General features: G+C 39.3%; 1 protein-coding gene across 11 annotated transcripts in view; it reads right to left on the reverse strand.

The window, feature by feature from the left end:
• Positions 1-19,071, reverse strand: part of LOC138738828 (uncharacterized) — a 125,660-nt gene that overhangs the window by 39,927 nt on the left and 66,662 nt on the right. For 10 of the 11 annotated variants that reach the window (XR_011341793.1, XR_011341792.1, XR_011341794.1 and 7 more), the window contains 4 exons: positions 17,113-17,662; positions 16,165-16,368; positions 11,417-11,526; positions 4,680-4,848 (listed from right to left, as the gene is read on the reverse strand). Coding sequence is in view for 8 of the 11 variants with exons in the window: in XM_069889860.1 (XP_069745961.1) it covers positions 4,680-4,848; positions 11,417-11,526; positions 16,165-16,368; positions 17,113-17,662 (1,033 nt within the window). In the remaining 3 variants the exon portion in view is untranslated. The remainder of the gene's footprint in view (positions 1-4,679; positions 4,849-11,416; positions 11,527-16,164; positions 16,369-17,112; positions 17,663-19,071) is intronic. The other variant, XM_069889864.1, reaches the window with a different exon arrangement.

The raw sequence follows: 19,071 nt of genomic DNA on the forward strand, positions 1-19,071 counted from the left end.
CATTGTGTGGTATCGTAGCTGCAAAGCATCAGACCTGAAGTCTATACAGAGTATCACTAAAACAACTGAGAGGATTACAGTCATGCGCCGCATAACATCCATTTGGGCACCGTCCATCCACGGTCCTAAGATTAGAATAGGGTTGTTCATAAATCCTAATCAGTGAATGGGACATAACTGGACATCATGAATGCAACAGCTTTCCGCACATGACACATATATCTCATGTCTCTCATATACAAAGCGATCGCGCTGCCAGGCATATAGTGATACAGTTATTTATATATACAAAACCTATAATGTGTCTTGATAGTCATAATAAATGCCTATGTTACTAGCTTATGTACTGTACTTTATCATTATTTTAAAATGAACTTTCCCTACTTACAAAAGGTTTACAGTATTGTACAGTATTAACCAACTTAACCCATATATTACCTTGCCAGATACATTAGCTGAAGTACAGTATGTTTACAGTATCTTGGCTATTTAGTCAATACAGGTACACTACAGTATCCCATATAGCTTTGATAAGTATATATGGAATTTGCACAACATTCACAATGCATAATGTTCTATTTCACAGAATGTATCGTGGATGTTAAGCGATGCATGACTGTACTGGGGTCTCCCTTTCCTCTATAGATGGCTTTTACTGGTAATCCAGTCTAAAAAGGGCTCAACGAATTATAGAAGATCCCTTCCATCCATCTTCAACGCACTATCAACAACATTAAGGTATAGAAACATCAAAATCAAGACTGTCATTTTTCCAACAGGCTATGGGACTGTTAAACAGTATCCTGTAACCAGGACAGTCATCCTGAATATATATTTATTTTGATTATTTATGTCTGGAGAGACGCTGTTTCGTCAGGTTGTATATGTACAACCTGATGATGATAAACTTGAACTAGAAATGGATGATTTACTTTCCTCTACTATTAGCTGGAATTGGAAGTGATATTTTCAAACTCCTCACTTAATGGTGCTGTGTACTGGCCAGAAAGCCTAAGGCCCAATAAATAAATGCACAATCCTATGATTTTCAACTTAAAATTTCACTAGATAGTAGTTCAATCTTTGACCAATATAAAAATTCTGTCCCCTTGCTTCTATGGTCAAATTCTAAAGAAAAGATTTGGGGGAAAAAAAAATCAGGATTTGGCTCTTCCATTATTTTATCTTCATTCCTGATCTTACTGGGTAAATAGTGAGTATTTTTGAACATACAAACAATAGTTGATAGATGACTCTTTCAACCTGAAACATAAACCTGGTTTCTTTTTCAGATGCTATTTCACATATTTTCTATTTTTATTTCAGGTTTTATTCTGGTACCTGCATTTTTTTTTGATTTTCAGTTAAGAATCTGATCCATCTGTTTCATCCAATTACACGACCTAATTTGTTCCAATACCTTCTATTCAAAGCCATGTGATCTCCAGGACTAGCACTCCTTGGCTCTCCCTAATGCAGTAAAGATTGGCCCAATTTCTCCATTTCAGCTTGTATTAGCTACTTTAAGGACTGAGGACTACCATACCCAAGTGTCAACAGTTAGTCCTATGCATCCCAGTTACATAGGCTTGAAGTCAATCCTGACCTTGGGTACTATCAGCGTACTAATTTCTGTGACCTTTTTTCAACAAAGTGCCTTAACTTCTAACCATATCCCATAGGTGATACAAGCTAATTGGCTACAGTACGTTACCTAGGACATACAAGAGGAAAAAGAATAAAGGGGAGTTGAAGGATAGGTGAAAGATCGAGGGAGGGGTCACAATGGCCTCCGTATGTTTGATGAATGCAAGATCTTAGAACCTTTATAGAAAATGGTCCACCAAACCATACATGGGGGGAGGGAACAAAGTATCTTTTTCTTCCCTTTGCCTGTTGAGCTCCACAAAGATGTTCTCTGTGCAATGCACAGGTCTTGAAATCTATATACTATTTTACACAACCTTTCACTGAATTCCATGTCCTGCTTGTTTACAGATTGCATTCCATCAAATAAATAATTTGCTGAAATGTCTCAAATCCTTCTAGTACCATTCAAGATAATGATGTAGCAACACTACCAAATACTTAGACATCTACAACTTCCAAAGGCTGCAAGATGAATTGGTTATGATAAATAAGAGAGATTAAACAAGGGAAAATTTTAAAAGAATCTGGAGTTGTGGGTGGCATTGTAGTTCAATTTTGAATCACCCATTTGAAATATACATAAAACCTACTTCTCTATGAGGAGATCTGCAGAGTCTATTCTCTATTTTCGTCATTTTCAATTGGGGGGGCATTGGGTCCACAGACTGAAATACTTAAAAGGTGTATGGGGGGGGTCACTGAACAGATTAAACTTTTTTTTGGGGAAGGAATGGACTTTGCTGTTAGGCTTTGCTGTATAGTTGCCAAGCAATGCAAGATTTTTTCAGGTTGGAGTCATTTAGAGACAGCCTAGAATGAGCTAGATAAATGACCATATAACAATTACAGCACGGAAACAGGCCAATTTGGCCCTTCTTGTCCGCACTGATCCAAGTACCCTCCTCTAATCCCACTTACCAGCACTCTGCCCATATCCCTCCATCCCCCTCCCTCCCAAATACTTACCCAACTCTTTCTTAAATAACAAAAATTGACCCTGCCTCCACCACCTTTCCCGGAAGCCCATTCCACACAGTAACCACTCTGAGTAAAGAAGTTCCCCCTCATGTTACTCCTAAACCATTGCCCGTCAACTCTGAACCCATGACCTCTTGTATCCATCCCTCCTACTCTCAATGGGAAAAGCCTTTCCACATCAACTCCATCTATCCCTCTCATTATCTTAAACACCAAATCCCCTCTCAGCCTTCTACATTCCAAGGAATAAAGACCTAATTTGCTCAATCTCTCCTTGTATTCCAGATGCTGAAACCCAGGCAACATTTTTGTAAATCTTCTCTGTTAAAATCCTTCCTATAAATCGGTGACCAGAACTGCACACAGTACTCTAAATTTGGCCTCACCAATGCCTTGAACAATGTTTTCAGAGAATTCCTTGCTTCGACGTGATTGCGTCTGACTGACATAGAACGGGCTATGACTAAGAACCGCCTTCCATGTAGTTTTCATCTTCTGTTCTATCACCTTCATTTCCAGGCAATAAATGTGCAGGCCAAAAAACTTTGCTCCCTACTTCTCACATCTGCAAACGCTGTCATTTTGCTTTGAGTTTTTGTGATTGCCAGTTAATGTCTCCTTCGGCTAGCTTTTTTATTGAGGAAGGTATGTATTGTTCATTAATTTCCATAATTATAAGCGGATTCCTGAGCTCACCCTTGTAAGAACTTTTTGCTTTATAATAGTTAATTTTTGTTACTTTCAGAAATAATTTCACCCACGAGTTCCTCTGCAAAATATTGTTGGCAGTCATCAAAGAAATACTCATTGTTTTGTTTCATTGCATCTCCACTAAATCCTTCTCTGCCCATGTGGTTGATTTATTTCAATATATTTTCAAATAAAACCATGAGGCCAAGCAAGCTGAAACAACATTTAGAGACTGTACATAAAGAGAAGAAAGATAAACCCCTTGGATTACTTCAAAACTGAGATAACTTCAAGAGAAGGCCAACAGATGATTATTGACATGTCACAGGAATTAGAAGAGTCTTCTTGCATGAAACAGGAAAAATGAATTGATTATTAAAATCACATTCCTTTCAAGACCACCTATTGGAGCAGTTGTGTGAAGAAAATGATGAGGTGAGGTAGCTCTCCAAAGGAAATACTGTTTCTTTCTCATAATGAGCATGGAGAAAAAGTACTTGATGCAAGTACTTGATACAAGGCAAGCTTATTTTATCTGGGAGACATCTTTGACAAACTAAATTTATTGATCAACCTCACTGATAGCAAGGAAGCCATTGTTTCTTTCCTTAAAAAGCTTGGTCTATTGGAGCAGAAATTTTACAATTTCTGAATCTCAACACCAAAGCAGAGGCTCTGAAGGATGATGACATTACTGTTTATGTGAAACACCTAAAGTAAATGCACACTGATCTGCAGGAAAGATTTAATGACCTATTAAACTTCAATATCCCATATGGAAGAAACCAACTAAACTCGACTGCTCACAGGGAGGGGGGCCCATAAATTCTGAGCAGAGTCCTAAGGGGGTGATAGCCAAAACAAAGTTTGAGGATGGCTGCTCCATTTGATACAAATGTCTAAGGAAACAATGCAGTTGAATCTTTTTGATTTGTGTGTGGTTTGTGTGAATTAGACAGAATATAAACATTAATTAAATGATACTGAAAACTAATTTATTTACTCTCAGTAATTAGAATTATACTATATTTTTCTAATGATTAGATGATCTTATTTCACCTTCAAATCTTGATGCTGATATCGACAATATGTTCTTTCCCAGTTGTGCCTAGAACATCTATCAAATTAATGCAACATTGAAAAGAGCCGACAAGAGAGGTAACATTCAGATCAAGAATGCCTCATTCCATCTCACACAGCAACTCAAATGAGAAAAGCCAAAACAATTTCAATGTGAAACAAAAAAGTGATGACAAGAGGTGAAATTTAATGCATACATTTGTGACTAAACTAAGGTAATAAACCATTGTGTGACCGGGCTAATTTTTGTAAAATTACAAAGTCTTAAATATTAGTCATACCTAATTTCTCATAGGGTTTTTGATTAGGAGAAGGAGATAATGGTGTCGAGTTCTGGTAAAGCCACCAGAGCTGATCATTTACAACGGAATCCGAGACAGATGGAAAGACGGTTGAAGTAGATGCTTTTTCTTCAGATAGATATTCTCTTTCCTGGTTTGAGCCTGTTTCCTGGAAACAAAGTTCAACATTATTATTACCACTTCTACCACTTATTAAATCCAACCTCATTGAATGACAAATAAATGGTGCCAGATATGATGATATTATTTCAAAATAGACCAGGAAGTTTTGGATTCCAATTGGCTCATGGTAGATTTGTCACTTCACATTTAGCTTGTTTGCTGCTTGGAAATGGGACATCAACTCATCAAAGCCATGTCTTTTTTTAAAAGCAATCAGGCAATGTAAAGTTTAGAGGCACAGATTTTCTAGCTCCTATATAGTACTCCTATATAATGGAATGCATAGTTTTTAGATTTTCTCCTACATATACTGCCTATTATTAATTGCCACAGTCATAAACTACATATACACCTGGATCCCCTCTCTCTGAAGAGTCTCGTTGCATGATTAAGAGTAAACACTGTGCTTAAGATTGTGACTCTCAAGGGAAAGATCACCCCAGGTACAACTGGTTTTACTCTAACCTATGCTCACACTCCAATATTATATGCATGTTGAAAATAATTACATCTAAGCAGAACAGCCTGGAAACCATAAAAATTAAAATTGTGAGAGTAGCTTACAAAAGATTAGTAGCTTATTTCTTGCTGATCCACAATATCTTAGTAGTCTATTTTTTAAAAAAAAACACAGAAATAAACAAAAATTTCAGTTTAAAAATGTGCATATTTACATCCAGGGTGGTTGTTTACACAGGAAGCACTCTTACACTGCATTCCTGTGTTGCAGTGTTTCTCAGAGATCATATTCATTAGCCCAGTTTCTTACAGAATGTCTGTGGTCAATATAGACTGCAGCTGCACTGTAAAAATGTATAGAGGTCTTGATAGAAAAATTACAGGATGGAATAGAGCAAATAAATTCTGTCACGACATTTTTACAGTGCCAGTGGAGCAGAAAATTTGCGCAAATTTTCTGCTTCTCAGTGGCTGTGTAGAAGTGCCTTATCTCAATATTTAAGAATGACAAAAGGTTGCAAATTCCTGAAATCAGAAAATGCATACAAGTTCTTGTCTTTCATCCATTATAGCCAAATTAAAGATGTTAAATACATCAATTATGTATTTATAACAGAAGAGGATATTATCATGCAAGTTTAGCCAGCATTGGAAATAATTGGACAAATACATCAAAATTAAGGCAGTTACTCTTTGTCATTCTTTGGTTGATTGGAAAGGTTTCAGTCAACTTTGCTGATGTTATCAGGAAAACTGAAATGATTTAATCGCAAACAAGGAAAAACACTTTTCAAAATGCACAGGATTGCGTTGATATTAATCCACAATTTTGATTAAAAAATGTACCTTTCAAATTAAACTGTGTCTGAATTCCACCACCCAGATTATCATGGGTCGAAGCACAGTACCATCCACAGAGACAGGGAAAAATGTCCTTGTTTTGTGTGGGGTGGTGGTGGTGGTTTAATGGAAACCAGAGAAGTCAATGGTAATGCCATCTGGTTGGAGGGTGCCCAGACAGATAGGAGGTCTTGTTCCTTTGATTTGTGGGTGCTCTCAGTCTGGAAGTGCATGAGGCTATGGACAAACATGTCAGTAAGGGAATGAGGCAGGGAAGTGAAATGGGTGGCCACTGGGAGATCCATGCTATTGCAGTGGACAGAGCCGATGCGCTCAATGAAGTGATCTTCCAGTCTCTCCAATGTAGAGAAGACCACAACGAGAGCACAGGATTCGTCTTGTCCTCATCTACCACCCCATGGTAAAGATGAGGTGGTAGAGTTCAAGAAACTGGAAGTTGTCTTGGTGATGGAGGGGATGTGAAGTACCCTGGATGCAGGTAGTGAGGGAATGGACTGCAGGGGGACAAAACTGAGTCAAGATACACGAATAACGGTTCAGTGGGGCAGGAGCATGCTGACACGATATATCTGCCAGGACAATTGGGTTTGTGGATCTTGGGTAGGAGGTATAAACAGGCAGTGCAGGATTGGGAAACAATGTAGTGAAGACCATGCTCGGGAGGTGACTGGAAGTGATGTTCAGAGATAACGCATGATACAGTGGCTTAATGAGTTTTGGTGGGGTCCTGATGGAGGGGTAAATAAGAGATGTCTGAGAGTTGTCATCTGATTTTGGACAGATAGGTGCCAGACCACAACAGTGCCACTCTTGTTTGCAAGTTTGATGGGGAGGTTGGGATTAGTGGGAGTCCAGGTGTTGCAAGGAGAGACTGGAACGAGTCAGGGGAGTGGTGAAGTCGATATGGTTGATGTCTCTGTGGCAGTTGGAAATTAAAGGATTAGAGCAGATTGAAAAGGAGTCCAGGAGGAGAAAGAAAGATTAAAGCAGAAGGAGTCTTTAGTGGGAGTGGAGAACCCTGGTGGTAGAGTTGGGCATAGAGACAGAGCTGAGAGAAGAAATAAAAGTAAGTACATCCTCCTCCTCCCCTCTCTGACCCCCCACTCTCCTCCTCCTTTTCCCCCTTGACCTCCCTAATCCTCCAAACACCTTCCATCTCTTCAATGACTTCAGATTTCCCTGAACTGGTCTGCCTCATCTTCATGATGGATTTCTATCCCTTTATACCTCCATCCTTCATTTCTTTCTGGATCAGAGACCCACCCTCCTCCGCCTGCCAGAACTTTTCCTCACCTTAAACAACTTCTCCTTCAACTCATCTCACTTCCTCCTTTTTGTGGGCTTGGTGGAGCAATCCATGCTGCAAGCTTACACATGCAAGACCCCTCAACTCTTGCTCCCATATATCGATGACTACTTCATGGCTACCTCATGCACCCGTGATGAGCTTGTCAACTTCATCCACTTCGCGGCCAATTTCCACCCTGATTTCAAACTCACCTAGTCCATCTCTGACAACACTCTCCTCTTCCTGGATCTCTCTGTCTCCATCTTGGGAGACAAAATTTCCACTGACATATATTACAAACCCATTAACTCCCACAACTACCTTGACTACACTGCCTCACACCCTGTCCCCCAAGGATTCTATACCCTTCTCTCAATCTCTCCATATCTGCCCTATCTGCTCCCAAGGTCTTCCAGTTCAGGTCTTCTGAAATGTCTGCCTTCTTCCACAAGCATACCTTCCCTTCCACCACCATCAACTCAGCCCTCATATACATCTCCTCCATTTCCCACTCATCTGCTCTGACCCCCTCTGCAACAAACATAGAACCTCCCACATCCTCAACTACCATCCCACCAGCCTTTGCATCCAACACATTATCCTCTGGAATTTCCAGCACTTACAACAGGATCTCACCACCAGACACATCTTCCCCTCTCCTCCTTTCTCTGCCTTCCATAGGGACCAGTCCATCCGTGACTCCCTTGTGCATTCTTCCTTCCTCAACAATTGCAACCCCCCTGTGGCTGCAGGAGGTGCTACACTTGTGCCCACACCTCCTCCCTCACCTCGGTCCATGGCCCCAAACAGGCCTTTCAAGTGAAGCAACAATTCACTTGTGTTTCTGCAGGAGTGATTCACTGCATCCGATGCTCCCTTTGTACCTTCTCTACATCGGAGAGACTGGGCAAATTGGGAGATTAGTTCACTGAGGACCTTCGCTCCATCCGCATCAGTAACAGAGACCTCCCAGTAGCCAACCATTTCAATTCTGTGTCACATTCCCATTTGTCCATGGCCTTTTGCATTGTCCCACCAAGACCACCCGCAAATTGGAGGAACAAAACCTTATTGTCTGTCTGGGCACTCTCCAGCCATATGGCATTAACATCAACTTTTCCTGTTTTCTGCTAACATGCTCTCCTCTTCCCCCTTCCCTTTTCCAGTTCTCTTCCCCCTCCCTTCACCTAGCCATCCCTCCTCCTCCTCTTGATCTCTGCTGTCCCCTCCCTCCCTCTCTACCTATCACATCTTGCCTTCCAACCACGCTCTCCCCCCCCCGCGCCCCCCCACTCTTTTGTTTGGACGCTTACTGACATTTTCCCACACCTTGATGAAAGGCTTAAGCCTGAAATGTTGATTTTGTATTTTTACCGTTCCTATATAAAGGACACTGCTTGAACTGGTGAGTTTCTCCAGCTTTGTTTTTTTTAAACTATTGACAGAAGAGTGTTCAGCATCATGGTGTGCATGGAACTCGCTGTGGTGTAGGCAAAGGGGGACGAAGGTGAGGTCTCTACTGAGGACGGAGCATTCTGTCTCAGAAAGAGGAAGGTCAGAGGGGCTGGTAAAGACCAGGCTGGAGTTGGGGGAGGGTCAATGGGGTCCTTTATCACAGTGTTACCATTTTGAACAGGTAGATTTTATACTGCTTTGGTAGCAGTGACTAGCAAGGTATCATATCTTTGTTCCGGTAGAATGTAATTGTCTGTATGATGAAGCAGAATCATTGTTTACATTTTAAGCCATATTTCTTGGCAGGTTGCTACTTACCAGTTTAATGGTGTTAGATTATCAAGACAAGTGCTGGCAATAAGTTGGAAAGGCAGGATATAACTGGCAGTGTAGCTCCTTGCATTGCTCGACTGATGGGCAAGGAGCTACACTGTCCAAAATGATCCTCAATACTGACCAATGGGAGGTGTTTTTGTTTGTATTCCAAGTGTGATCAATGAAATCCCAAAATTTTATTATACAGTACAAGTCTGTGCTCCTCCCATTCCTCTTCTCCGCGTCTGCCTGATTTTTGGCACTCCTGATGAACAGCTCAGACCTGAAACATCAACTGCATTTTACTTAGGAATGCTGCATGACCAGCTGAGTTTTGTTTACTGCATTAGGCCTCAGCACCTGAATATTTTCTTGTTTACCACCATGTTTGGTTAATTGCCAATTTAAATTTAAAAAAGTCATAAATACAGATCTAACCTGCCAAAACACATTCTTACTGCCTGAATCACTTCATGGGGAAGACAAGAGAAAATATCATGATCCACTTCCTCCACATGTTGTTATTAGAACCACTAATTTCAGCATACCTCATGGTATGCTATCTACGTGCACATTTCTAATATTTCATAAATTTCACCATATTATTGCATTTCCTCACTATGCGTAAGAGTCTTTCTACACACACCACCCATATAAATGTCTGAAGAGCAACTAGAGATGAGCAGGTAATTTTTCAGCATCACCCCCATCTTGAAAACAAGTTGTAAAACAAAGGCATTTTCTACCAGTATTACCAACATCAATTTGTATGTTCTTGTTGATAGACTTTCCTAGTTCTACAATTGCTGTTACATTTTAAAGGAGTATTATGCCATAGGTAACAAACTATGTTTCAGTTACTTACTTAATAGCCCAACTATTATCCCGTAATCTTCCTTTCTAGCCAACAACAGTCTTCCTCATTTGATGCCATGATTCAGTTAAACTTGACAATATCCAGATAACCTATTTCCTCCCCTAAATTCTCCCCAAAGACAGTCTGTCATCTTGCTGCAGAATTATACTGGTGTTTGAGATTCCCAAACAACCAAGTCTTTAGAGTTGAGCTTAAATAATGGGTGTTGAATACCTGCCTATTTAACTTGGAAAGCACAATGGTCAAGCATAATCACATAGTTGCCTGATATCTGCCCAGCTAGGCTTTCTAACTTAGAGAGAGCAGAACCCCTTTCAATACCTAGAGTAGCGAGATATTTGTCATGCAATTCCTTTGCTGTTGCCCCAACTGAGATTTATTAACTTTGTATAAACTCAGGATGAAACATGGGATTTTTGTGCCCTATGGTATATCTTAGTCACATAAATGCAGAAGATCACGTTTACCAAATATGCTGCCAAACAATCCAAATGCACAGGTGCCAGAAAACAAAGAATTAAAATTTTAATTATGTACAACATCAGTTATGATAATCGAAACTGGAAGTTTTGCAGGTCTGTTGTTTTAAAAATTGATTGGATAATTTGTCTGTTTAGATGGTCTTTCCCATCTGTTGTTCATGAAACCTTACTCATGGTATGTTTTCTAGCCCAAGGATAAATGAAGTGCTAAAAATTAGGTTGATAGAAAAAGAGAAAACCGAGAGGGTATATTAAAATTAGAGTTAGACCATTCAGAGATGTTCTGAAAACACCAACAAAGGAAAGAGAAAACTTGGACTGCCAAAATACTGTTGAGGTTGGGATCAGCTGAAGGTTTTAAAGCTCAGATAATAAATATTTTGCAAGATACAAATACTAAAGTTTAAGGAACTAAAGCCAGACATTCAAGATAACGAATAACTACAATCCAATTCCAAGTCAAATAGAGCTCTACTTCAGTCCCTACATTCTTGTAGTGTGACAACAGCAGACAATGAGTTGCATATTAGCAGTTCTTCAACAGAACTTGGTGCAATATACAATCCAGGAGAAAGACACTGGATTAAAGGCATTTATAAAATTCATAGGATTGAACCTGGCTTCTAAAGTTGCTATGGTTGAGCATTGCTTAGGATTTCAAATTGGTTTACTTGCTATGCAAGTAACTCTCCTGGTTTGGTAACTTTGACTCAAATATTAAGTTGTCTGAATTTCAGTGAAAAAGAGCAAGAGTGCAAATTTGATATTATTCTTTGACAGAATTTGTTCAATATTAACACCGCTGGTAAGAACTTACAACTCGTCTCCTTGTAGTACTGATCATATTGTTGATGGCTGAGATACAGATCTTCCAGTCTTTACCAACTTCAGTAAGATCATGGTGAGGGAACTGTTTGCTTAAGAACTCTGCCACAAAAATAATACACATTCTTGATTCACAAACTGATTCTGCTTGAAGATATACAGGCTAAAACATTGGAAGAATTCTTAATGTGGCTCTAGAATGGTTTCTAAACTTTAATATATCCAATCTAAATTCTACTCGAGTTACATTTTAAATTGACTCGTTTATCTTTGCACAGCACAGGACAGACCTTTCAGCCCCATCATAATTATCAATATTAGTGCCATTAGTCGAATGTTAATTTGCTTGTCCAAATGCTGCTTAAATGTCGTACAAGTACCTGCCTCTCCCACCTCCTCAGGCAGATCCAGCAGTCCAGATCCTAGTCAGTGAGGAAAAAATATCCCCTCTAAATCCCTACCTTAGACAACCCCAGATGGAAAAAAAAATTCTTGCTATCAAGCCCCTTCATAATTTTGCATAATCTTAATTGCTAACTATTGACGACTACACATTTAGTGATAGTCTTAAAGACAGCTACTAAACAATTAATTGAAAGCAGCCAGTATGATTCCCCAGTGTTAAAAGTTCTTAAAAGCTGTTTGAAAACTGCAAGGAGTGCAAAGTTCAAAAGAATGCCATCACTTAGAGTAATTGTAGAGAATTGAGAACCTGCACAGAAGTTCTGCATAAACTGCGGAAGGAATGCATAGCTTTACAAACTACTTCCCACCTATTGCATCAACCCCACAAACCCCATCTATGAAAAGGTCTGCACTTCCCACATTGGCCTCGTTAAATATCTCAGAAATCAGTGGAAACAAATCATCCTTGATCCCAGTGGACTGACTGAGAAGCAGCCGCCTACCATTTCAGTGGCAGAATATATATCAATTCATTTTTGTAATCCAATAACTAGTCTTCAGTTACCCAGAGAAAAATAAAACCTGTCAATTTGTAACGGAAAAAAAATATTAAGAATCGTTCTCTTAAGATCAAGGTTTGGGAATGATTTTTGGAGAAGCTGCAAGCAAATATGAACTGAGTATCCAGAACCGATAAAGAAAATAACAGGAGAATTTTAAAATTTAAATTTATAAGCTTGACTGTTTTCCTTGTATCTATCAATTTTTAAGTGCATGCAAACCGATTTAAACTAGTAATGTCTGTCTAAAATTAGCATGCTGTTTTAATCCAGTAGTGAGTCTATTTTCCCTTTTGATTATTCCCTTCTGATGGTAGCTGTCTTGAATGACCCCCAATGGTGTCTCTGTGTAGACCTTACGGTATATCACTGGGGAAGGAGTCATCTTAGATCACAGTGTTACGATTTATTGATTAGGAAGAACTACCCTTTCTCCTGGGCAATCAACAAGTCGTAAACTCCCTCCAATTTTTGCTTAATTAGCTATTGTTAACACTGATAAGTATTTTTTAAAGTCATGACCTTCCAATCACCAATATCTGTAATATATTTACATTGTAATTGAATATTTCACAATATCCTTTAGCATGATTAACAACTAATCACCTCAAATTTTCTAATTTTTCCAGTTGGAAATGTCAATAAAAGCCTTTATACTGGATCAAAAACTTGAATAACAATTGGGTTATTCAACCATACACCCACTAAAGATGGGCACGATGGTGCTGGCACGATGTGAAGTTGGAAATTTTCAGCATGCAATCTGTACCTCAGATGAAGGTGATTGACAAGAAAATACAATACTTATTGCAGGGGTGGCCAAACCGCGGTTCGCGAGCCACATCCAGCTCTTTGGCATGTCATGTGCGGCTCGCGGGAAGGGCAGGTGTCGGGAGTGGGGAGGGTGGCTGTCAGTGGGTCGCCAGTTGACTGTCAACAGCCTGCCCGCTGCTAGACACCTGAAACCTGCTAGCCGCTTTGCCTTGCTGCTTTCAGGTGCCTAGGGGGAGCACTTGGAAGCGGAGAATATACCTCCCTGAGGTGGTTTGAGTAAGTACACCTTCGGGGCCGGTTCTCTGCTTTCAGGTGACCTCCTGACATCAACATTTGGGTATTTTAAGCAGCTTTACATTCGGGTATTATGGCTACCTGAAAAAGGATAATGATAGTGTTAGAGGGTGTGGCTTGCAATTGCATTATTGCTACGGCTCCCAATATCTGAAGTTTATGGTATGCGGCTCTTATGTTAAGCAAGTTTGACCACCCCTGACTTATTGTATGGTAAAGGATTCTGTGCTCTGCCCCCCCCCCCCATTAAACTTGATTAAAATAAAGATTTGGAAATCAAATTTACTTAGCTTAACATTAAGCAAAGTTTCTTTATATTTCAAAATACTTAGGCAGACGAGGGTAAGTCTGGGCACTCTTTTTTGGTACATAAAAAAGTAGATTTGATTTTAAGAGAGTATTTATTTTGATTTCCTGCATTCTTGTTGTTGAAAATTTAAATTAAGAGACCTTTCTAATAAACATTTTAAGATAATTAAAATCCATGAAATCTCTACAAACTATTGTGCAGTTGGAATGTAATTTTGTTGGCTTGTGTTTATTAGAAGCTTTAAACAAGAAAATTACTCATGAACTTGCACTGGAGATGTAATTTCTATTTCCACTTAAGAAATTGTGCAACCCAATTCAAGACTGATCTATTAATCTGAAAATGTCACATTTAACTGTTTTAAGGAAGGGATACAAGAACAAAAACCTGGTGAGGAAGCTGATGTTCAGAATCAGAATTTACTGTCATGAATATATCACAAATTCATTGTTTTGCAGCAACATCTCTGGTGGAAAAATTGCTATAAATCACGTGCAAGAGGAGAAAGTGAAGTTGTGAATGTGGTTCATTATCTATTCAGAAATCTGATGGCAGAGGGGAAGAAGCTGTTTCTATACTGATGCATGTTCACCTACAGTCTCCTGTACCTCCTTCCCGATGATACCAGTGTGAAGAAGGCATGGCTTGGGTGGTGAGGGTCCTTGAGGATAGAGGCTGCTTTCTTGAGACAATGCCTCTTAAAGAGTCCTTAATGGAGTGAAGACTAATGCCCATTATGGTGTTTAATGAGTTCACAACTCTCTGTAGTCTTTTCTTGTCCTGTGCATTGGCATCTCCATACCAGACACTGAAGCAACCGGTCAGAATGCTCTCCGCGATTCATCTGTAGAAATTTGCAAGAATCTTTGTGATGACACAGAAAATCTCCTCAAACTCCTCACGAAGTATAGCTGCTAGTGAGCCTTTGTGATTGCATTGACATGAAGGCCTCAGGATAAATCTTCAGAGATATTGATACCCAAGAATTTTAAGCTTTTAACCTTTACCACTGCTCTCCCCTTGATAAGGACTGGTTTGTGTTCCCTTGATTTCTCCCTCCTGAAGTCCTTAGTTTTGCCAACGTTGAGTGTAAGGTTATTGTTGTGACACCACTTAACTAGCTGATCTATCTCACTCGTGTATTGTTGTCTGTGATTCTGCTGACAACTGTGGTTTTTTCAGCAAATGTTAGATGCTGCATACAGTGAGAATTCAAAAGCAGATGATTCAAAAGACAAGGTCAAGCTGGGTCTCATTCACTTGTGCCCACATTCCATTTTAGGCTGTGAGACCCTCATCTCTGTTGATTTTTAGGCTGCCAAATCCCATACTATTGAATCAGTACCCATAGTAACCCATTGACATTCCTTATTTTTCAAATTACTGCCTTCCCCCAAACTAGATAAGAAGATCATAATTTTTATCTCGTTATTAGCGAGTTCTTCAGTCTGTGATGCCATGAAACTTGCATTTCATTTGTGCAATCCAGTATGTTCTCCATCATGCAAGTGCTCACAAGACTTCTCTCACAATTTTCTCAAATCTCCTCTTCTTGTAATCACTGGACCAAATCATGTATTCCTAAATCTTTTTATTTAGTGTTCCCCAAATCTGAGATTTCCCTTCAAATTCTTCCTCAACTCACCACTGGACTGAAACTCAATTCCTTTATTGTTCAACCATGGTCATCCAATGTTGCTATGAACAATGATAATCTGAGAGGAATATCAAACACAAAAATTGAAAGAGCTGTTTACCTTTTCCTGTTAGAGGTATAATAGCCTGGGAAGGAGGAGCAACTGTCTGATGCTTCCAAAGACATCTTATTAATCCATGAAAAATGCAGAAAAAATGCCATAATGAACACCATCTTTTATCTCCAAGCTTGAAGAATGCCTGCTTTACATTCCCAGATATTGAGAATAAGAACCATGTTGAAAAGTCAGAGAGATATAGGACAAAAACAGCCCCTTTGGCTCACTGCGTCCATGCTGAACATCAAGAACCTATTTTTACTCTAATCCTACCCTAACCATTTTATTCTCCCAACACTCCACTTAACACACCTCAGATTCCACTTCTCGTGACACTAAGGGCAATTTATAGTGATCAATGAACTTATCAAACCACACATTTTTGGGATATAGGAGGAAGCTAGAGAACCCAGAGGAAATCCTACAGCACTGATGGTCTAGATTGAAACTGGGTTGCTGGAGCTGCGAGACAACAGCTCTTATATTTTGCACCTTTATGCCACCCACAAGTACAAGTTGTGCTCAAAAACATCCAAGTGTTGCTTTAGAATAACGCTACAGGATACAGGTTGCCTGCAATTAAAAAAGGCAAATCCTCTTTTCTCAAGTTCCATTCTAAATGTAGAAGAGTTGTTAAGCTCACCTCTCACAGCTGCAAGTTTGTTTGGATCCAGTGACTTTAGCCCATACTGTTTGTTTCCCAGAACACTACTTGATACAAGAACCTCATCAGTGAACAGATTTCTGGCCAAGTAACGTGCTGCTAACTTTGGCTGGGTCTTCTGACTGGCCTTCAATATAAATGCACCTGGTATTTTAACATTGCGCTTGGGATTCCCCAGAAATCCTTAAGAAAGCAAGAGAAAATGAACCTTAGGGTGACATGATACTTAGACTCAACTTCACTCATAAACAAAAGAAATCACAATCGATGTTTCACGTTAAATCCAAACTTTTGAGACAGATAAAATCTAAGAGGACATTTTCCAGGAAAATAAAACAAAATGAATTAGCACAAGGGTGCTTGATGATAGAATTGGTGGGCTGAAGAGCCTGTTTCTGTGCTGTATGACTAATTTCCAATGCATTAGTTACCAGGTTCTTTGGTGGTTTTAGTGTTTTTAAGTACTTCCTAATAATCAGTAACTTAATCCTTTTACAACGAGCAATGAATGCAAATAAGAAGCAGATATGATACAGATTCATCGCTGACAGGACATTTTACAGGAAATTTGTCACACTTCAAACTACCATAGAGAATCATTCGAAGGCTCTGACAGGATATTGGTCTTCTTCTTAAGTTTTTTTTTAGTTTTAGCATGATTTATAGCTTTGTCTTCTTAGATCAAACAAAACTTTTCTTCAAGGTTCATTACTTCTGAAGAGCTAACACATTTATCATTGAAATAGAACAAAGGGCAGATACTTAATAGAGTTCTTGTCTATACAGTTAACAAGAATTCTAAATTTATTCATAATTACATCTGAGCTAATGCATGTTGATAAAGTCCCTTTAGTTTCTGTTTACTAAAAAGGTTTGGGGGGTGGGGTGGGATGATAAAATGACTGCATTAAAGCAGTTCTGACTTACCAAAGCTGTTCTTTGAAAGATCAAAGGATGAATCTTGCAGCAACAAATCCTTTCTCAAAGTGTCCACATTATTACAATGATCAACTGATGAATCAATGTTCTGGTACACATTTTCCATGGTTTGAAAAGATTTTTTTATTTCTAACTGTTGAAGCACTGATCGCTGTGTGTGGCAGTTCAGAAGTTTGCTCATTTTATACGTGGCTGGTATGGACTGCAGCCTTTGGCTTGGTTGGTGAAAATCTGGATTTAGGGACAGGTGTGGTAACATTTGACTAGGCACTGCTGCGCTGGTCGGTGGCATCATGTTTTCCAGGATCTGTTCTGTAGAATGAAAGTTTGCTGATTCATTTGGTTTCTCATTATCTATCACATCAGCAACATCTTCTTCATCCTGAATTATTATTGGGTCATGAGAGTAATTTGTTTCACTCTGATAAGGGCTGGAGCAGGTAATTCTCTTCTTTCGCACATTCCCAGTGGATTTAAATGCCATTTTCCTCTTCAAGGTCTGGTTATAACCATTGGAAAGAGATGCTAAAACTTGCCTCTACAGTAAAAGTAAATACATTGAATTAATCATATGCCATCTTATAGCTACAATAGGAAAGAATAAACAGGCTGATAGCTCGTTTTCTCAAAAAAATGGGAAGCTGAGGGGTAATCTAATGGAAGTTTATAAAAATTGATAGAATAGACTGAGAAAGTATTTCCATTTGTGGATAATGCTAAAGCATTTTTATATAAATCAAGTGAATACCAATATATCCAATAAAGAATTGGGAAGAATATTCATTTGGATGCTGGTTAAAATGTTGATGCATTAAGGAAAAACTAAATAAGTACATCTTGCAGAAAGGAATAGAAAACAAAGGTAATAAGATGGCATGAAGTTGGATTTTAATCAGTTCAGGTGCCCTCTTTGGAAAGAGAATCAGTTGATGATGTAGGGCAGAGACCCTGTGTTAAAATGGGAAGATGCACAAAAATTGTCATTTTAATATGCAGAGAAAGTGGTGGGAATTGTGGACAAGATAAAGGTGAGATAGACAAGATGGGATGAGATCTGGAAAATATGGATAAATTGAATGATCAGAATGTGATTATGTTTCTTTTTCTGTGTAATATATTATGAATTGCAGGGCTGAGGAAAATGCCCAGAAGGCAGGCTATATTAATGGAGAGAGAAAAACTGAGCCAAAATTGCAGATTGATGGCTTACAGCAGAAATGGTCAGTTCTGATAAAGCCACAAAGACCATGTTACCTAAAGTTGGGAAATTCAATATAGAGTTTGGAGGGCTGCAATGTGCCAAGGCAGAGAATGGTGTTGTTTCTCAAGCTTGCAATGGGCCTTATTTATAGTCTAGGAAGCCACAAAAGATGAAGGATCAAGGTGGCTGGCAACCAGAAGCCCAAGATTGCTCCTGTGGACTGAATGCAGATGCTTTGCATTTGGTTAATGCCAAGAAGATCACATTTTGAATTCCAAAAGCAGTACACAGTACTAGATTGAAAGTAGTGCTACTTCACCTGGAAAGATGGTGAAAGGGGTTCTGTGGCATCACACATATTGCATCCCCCACAGTTGCATGGGAAAGAGTTGTAAGATGGAGTCATGGTGGGGATAAAGAGTGGATTAGGGAGTTGTGAAGGGAATGATCGCTTTGAAGTTCTGAAAGGGGAGAGGGAAGTGCAATGCATGGCTAATGATGGAATCCTATTGGAGCTTGTGGAAACTGAGGATAATGTATGATCTGTTGAATGTGAAGACTGGTGGGATTGAAGGTTAGGACTAGAAGAACTCTATATTTGCTCTGTTTAGGAAGAGATGATGGCAAGGGTTGTAGAGATTGATGAGATGCGGTAAAGGGTCTGTTCACAGATCAGGAAGAAGGAAGGCTTTTGTCACTGGAGCAAATTCAAAGCATAGTCACAAACTGGGAAAATGAAATGAAGC

This window comes from Narcine bancroftii, chromosome 7 (assembly GCF_036971445.1).
Source record: "Narcine bancroftii isolate sNarBan1 chromosome 7, sNarBan1.hap1, whole genome shotgun sequence".
Classification (NCBI taxonomy): Eukaryota; Metazoa; Chordata; class Chondrichthyes; order Torpediniformes; family Narcinidae; genus Narcine; species Narcine bancroftii.